The sequence below is a fragment of the Porites lutea genome, chromosome 2, assembly GCF_958299795.1.
Source record: "Porites lutea chromosome 2, jaPorLute2.1, whole genome shotgun sequence".
In the NCBI taxonomy this organism is placed as follows: Eukaryota; Metazoa; Cnidaria; class Anthozoa; order Scleractinia; family Poritidae; genus Porites; species Porites lutea.
The window spans coordinates 35,408,641-35,414,405 of record NC_133202.1 but is presented as its reverse complement, the minus strand read 5'-3'; the positions used below and the strand labels follow the sequence as shown (position 1 = coordinate 35,414,405).

General features: G+C 40.1%; 1 protein-coding gene across 1 annotated transcript; it reads right to left on the bottom strand.

Moving 5' to 3' along the window:
- Positions 1-4,265: 4,265 nt before the first annotated feature.
- LOC140926107 (uncharacterized) lies at positions 4,266-4,814 on the bottom strand. Its single transcript, XM_073375902.1, has one exon. The coding sequence runs from the start codon at positions 4,812-4,814 to the stop codon at positions 4,266-4,268; it is 549 nt and encodes a 182-aa protein (XP_073232003.1).
- Positions 4,815-5,765: the final 951 nt, after the last annotated feature.

Below are 5,765 nucleotides of genomic sequence, written 5' to 3'. Positions count from 1 at the left end.
ATATATGTTTTCCTTTGACCTGAAAAGTGGGTACGACCACTTTGAAATTTTTGAGGGCCATCAAACATATCTTGGTTTTTCCTGGAAGCATTCCAATTCCAATCAAGTGAAGTTCTATGGGTTTACAGTTTTACCTTTCGGATTATTGTCCGCCCGTCACGTGTTCACAAAAATTCTTAAGCCGCTTGAGAAACATTCGAGGCATCAAGGCATTTGCGTTGCAGTTTTTCTTGACGACGGATGGGGTATTGAAAAGGATTCTCGAGTGTGCAGTATTGTAGCGGATGCCGTTAGAACTGACCTTTTTAAGGCAGGTTTTGTTACTAACGAGGATAAGTCAGTGTGGATACCTTGAAAGAGGCTTGATTGGCTGGGTATCACTTGGGATAGCGCTCGTGGAACCATTGAAATTGTGGATAGGAGGGTTGCCGAAATAACTAGTACCATTGACAGTATTATCGACTCCGATTTTGTTCTTTCTGCCAGAAGATTGGCCTCCTTTACAGGGAAGATAATTTCTACAGCGTCTCTTTCCGGGAACATTTCTAGGATCATGACTAGGCACTGCATCATGTCTACATTGAGCGCGCAGCACTGGGACGCGAAAGTTCAGATGGATCCCTATGGCATTATTGAGGAGCTATATTTTTGGAAAAACAACCTAAATTTCATCAAAGTGCGCGATTGTTTTCTCTTTTATAAGCCACAGCGTTTCGCTTACTCCGTTTCCAGCGCTACAGGGTATGGTTCTGTTATTACCGTTAATGAGGATTGTGTGTGTCACAAGCTTTGGGAGCCTTCAGAATGTTCTAAGAGCTCTACTTGGAGAGAACTTGCGACCATTGATTTTTCTCTAGAGTCTTTTTTGAAGGTTCACTTGTCAAGTGGCTCACTGATGGCCAGACGACGGCTAGAATTATAGAAGTCGGAAGCACGAAATTGGATTTGCACAGGCTTGCTATTAAAATTTTTCGGTTTTGCGCGGAGCACTATATTCGTTTGGAGGTGCAGTGGATCCCACGAACGGAAAATGAGAAGGCTAATTACATCAGTCGCCTTATAGACTTTGATGATTAGCAAATCACGCATGATCTCTTTATAAGTTTGGAAGAGTTATTACTCAGGTCTCTTAAGGTCAGCACCAAACTTTGCACAGCGTTAGCTTATTGCAGTACCATGAATACTAGAGGGGGTGCCCAATGCAAATATGCCACTGAAGCATGCTAAACAGGATTTAATTATTGTAAATTTCACCTGCTGGGGCTCCTGTGGTGTTTTGATTGAAAATTGTTATTCAATACCTTAAATCACTCAGAATGCTGTTATCATGTTGTAAACAACAATTTCACTCGAACATCTGGCATTCCCATCCATTATTAGCTTATTGATTGTATAATTAAGTTGATTATTACTGTGCCCTTAAAGCAAGCCCACAGTCCGCCCACATTTTCATAAGTCATTTCTAAGATGGCCTCATCTTTGCTTCATAACTTGCAAGTACTCAGCTTCTGGGGTTCTCTTCTCCTTTTCAAATGTATTTCAATTAGAGGAGGCCTTATTGTGTGGCCTCAGCCTTATTTATCAAGTATTACTTGTCATTACATGTCACTTTAAAGGAGCTGTATCACGAAATTCAGCCCGATTGGGTAATTACAAAATGCCCGTTAAATTAAGAGAAACGTAAAAAAAAAAACGTTAAAAAATGAAAGAAAGGTTAAAATAACACAACAGATACAACAGATACCACGGATGGGCAAAAGTGAAGAAGATTGAAACGGATTGAAATTACGGTTTTCTAAAATTGTTCAGCCTAACAGTTTTTCAAAGTTGACCTCTGCTGTTTGCAACTTCAAAAAAATGCTCAGGAGACGTGTTTGTTTGTCTGGAATCTTTGCATGTGTCATTTACAAGTAATTTCTTTTTTTACTTTAAGTTCCAGAACGATTGAGGGCGAGTAACTGGAAAAATTAAACAAAATGAACTGGACTGCCGTGACACAGCCTCTTTAAGCCAAAGAAAGCGTGTGGCATAGAGATTCACACACAAAATTTCAGAAAAAAAAAAATGTCAAAGAGTCTGTTGTATCACACATTATCAGGGATTTATGACAGCTGTTCATGAAGAGCAAATAACAAAATGACAGAACCCAAAATAGTTCTTTCCTATGGAGATAATTGCGAGATGCCTTTCAGTCTCTCTTTATCTTCTGGACGAACGAGCATGTTTTGACAGAAAAGCAAGCATCGTGGTACAAGTCTTATCATTTACAATTCCCGCAGTTTGTCTAGGCTTTACGAAGCAAAAACAAACAAAGAAGAATCTGGTCTCATAAACGAAAAAAAAAAAGAAACAAGTTAGCCCAAGCTTCAAAAAACAGCACAGTTTATCATGAAGCTTCTACATCTGGCACTGAAGCACTCATGTCCAAAAATAATAACAGCTTATCAAGTCGCAAAAGTTAGACTCAAGTGGTACAAGATTGACTCAAGTGATAAATGGTGAATGGTTTAACTGCTCAAACTGTAGAAACGGGGCCGGGCTAACTTTTAGGGCCTATTTACATGGAGGACGGGGACCCCAGGTAGGCATCGTAACCCACTTAGGTGGGGTAACCCGCCTGTCCATATAATCTCTCATTTTAATTTGATCACGTTTACATGATAGGTGGGGTGACCCTTCAAGGTGGGTAGCCCAGTCTGCCACACCGGGTAACCCTCTCAGCTGAGGTCAAATTTTGCCATGTTAACGTTTCAAGGTGAGGTAACCCACGCTAGTTGGGGTCGGATTCGTGATACTTCAAATTCGCGCAAAAATTCACTTTGGTGCATGCCACAATACTAAAGGTTGCGGCAAGAGCAGCAAGTGAGCGTAAACGTGGTTTCCCAGCATTTTTCTTTTTTACGTGCTTAGCGACCAGAAAGTGTACCCAAGGATGGCGGGGTTGTAAGATTGCATGTAAAGGAGGGTTATTTTTTTTTTACCCCACCTGAGCAGGGGACCTCACCTACCTGGGGTCCCCCACCTTTATGTTAACAGGCCCTAAGTCTCAGGAACCGTGAAACTGGTAATAAACGGTATACCTAACCCGGGACTAGCTGTGATACTACTTCCATCTTCAAAAACGTCAGAATAGCAGCCAAAGGAGCCATTAATTATATCGGTGTAACAAGAATATTAGATTGCGGTTGTTTCATGCGTCTCGTTTTGTGACTGTTTTTGTGTTGGTTTTTGTCACTATCTCTAGATTTCAATCATGTTCAAAACCCCCCTACTAACAAAATACCGTAAAATTCCGAAAATAAGCCCCTCCATGTATAAGCCCCTCCAAATATAAGCCCCCCAAGGCGGTAACGCAAAAAACCCTCCGTTAAATCGCCCCTCTAAATTTAAGCCCTCGGGGGCTTGTACTTGGAAAATTGACCTCAAATACAAAGTAAAACAAAGCAAAAACGGTTAATTTACTGCCAATTATAAGGTTAGCCCAATTGATTTTGAAACGCAAATTTCCCTCCGTAGATAAGCCCCTCCAAATATAAGCCCCTCCAAAAATAAGCCCCTCAAAAAGGGCCTTTGAAAAATATAAGCCCCGGGGCTTATTTTCGGAATTTTACGGTATTTCGTAAAGCTATTTAGAATGATATTCAGCAATAAAAACAAGGTGTGACCAGGAGCCGATTTTTAGGCTCCTGGTGTGGCAACATAGGCATAAGTGAAAGCAAAGTTTTGCGGTATGTAATCTGTCAGAAATCTGTTTGAGTGGTCAAAGTTGGGGCTGATGGGCTTTTTTATCTTGACCACTCCATTATTATAAGGGACCAGGCCATAATTATTGTTGACCCTTGCTTTTTTTGGTATTTTCTGTAATTTTCCACAGCATTATTTTGTGAAAACTTGCTAACTAAATTGCTCTTGAAGAATTCATGATTGTAAGATTTCGTAACCACGGGGTATTCGCTTAATAGCACCAAACAGATTACATTCATTTTCATATATAAATGATGCATCATTGGTTGGCTAAAAGAGCCCTCGTTCCTGTAACTTTCAGCTCTTCTGAAGTTAGTTTGTTTGTAAATTGTAACGCACGCGACGACCTTCCTTTTTCTTGAACGATCGTATATACCTACCATTAAGATGTAGTCTCACTTCCCTATTCTTTCCATCTTTCAAAAAAATTTTTCATGGTAACGCCACTGGGTAAGAAGACCTGGAATTGGTTAAAAATAAATTACTATTGAGAAGTGTTATGTAAAAGTCGTTGTCTTGAATCATGCCTGTTGCAATGCCACCAGTTGCTTAGAAGGCAGCCACGAATAGTACTTGCTCGGGAAGCCTTTCCAGTGGACCAGTGCTTCTTTGTTTGCACCTTTTCCTCGGAACTTTAAAACTTTTTTAACATGAAACAGGTGATCTAGCGTTTCTATCACTTTCTGCAGCTCTTGCTCATAAAAGTTTCCTTGGATGAAATCACCGTCAGCTTCCTCCAGGTGATACACCGAATAATCTCGGGGTAATCTCTGTGCAATGGTAAATGTCTCCTCTGTCCAGGATGGCAAGTAACCTTTTTTGAAGATTCGCTTATGCTTACTGATCTTGACTTGATCTCCTAAATTGAATTTATACTTTATTGGTTTCAAGTTTTTCTCAAACAAGGTTTTCCAGACATCTTGCGCATTGAACCTATTTACATCTGCAGGATTCATTTTGGTACTTCGATGCACACTCTGATTATAATTTCCATTGACCAAACTGTCAAGTTTGTCTAAATAATGACAGGAACTGGTCGTGGTAAACATCCGCCACATTAACTGTTTCATGGTCCTATCAATGCGCTTATAACCACATGAGCTTTGATTTCGTTGTTTCTTGAAATGATGCACATTCTCATTTTTGAGGAATATTTGAAAAGTTTTGTTTTTGAATTCAGACCCGGTACCTGTTCGTAACTTTTTCTTCCCCGCTTGATGATTTTTTTTGAAGGCTTCTACCAATGAAGAGCCTGTCTTTGATTTCAAGCGAATAACCTACGTCTACTTCCATAAGATATACCGATACAAGTATGTAAACACTTGTACTTACGATTCCACCGACTCAGAATTTGCATGTCCACTAAATCAGCCTTCCACTGAGAATCAATATCATTTACAACTACTCTGTTGCGGCGAAAGCGTTTTCTCGCAGGTCTATATGGAGTATAAGCCGGTTGTTGTTGGAGTCAACAAAGCACTTGAGAGCGTTTTACTCCATAACGATATGCAGCACGATACAAGTTGTTCACACCCCCTAATGCTGATGGGCGGTCCGGTTCACAACACAGTTTCTCTAACAGATGGTTCATCTGATTGCAGATCTTCTTCTTGTGCGTTTTCCTCATTGTGATTGTAGGTTTAATATTTTGATCCGATGTGTCCTTCACTACCACAACATGCAATTAAACATAGCTTTCTCTCACAGATGTCAGTTAAAGAAAAGGTAGATGCAGAATTTCCCCACAGACGACTCCCAGCACTGCCCATAATTTAAATACGAACGACTAAATAACGTCTGTGTATTGCAAGGCGGTGACCTCTCCAAAAATCCCAGGAAAGGAAGGGGATTGATACTGTTCCTGTAGTTTTAATTTTTATTCTTTTGTGATTTAAGCATTCTTATGAATAAGGCAATCACTAAAATATCATAACTGCACTTGCCAAAGAATACTAATAAACGTTTTGCCTTGTGGTCAGTTTAAGGCCTCGGTATTCATTCGTTCGCCTTAAGGCATGATT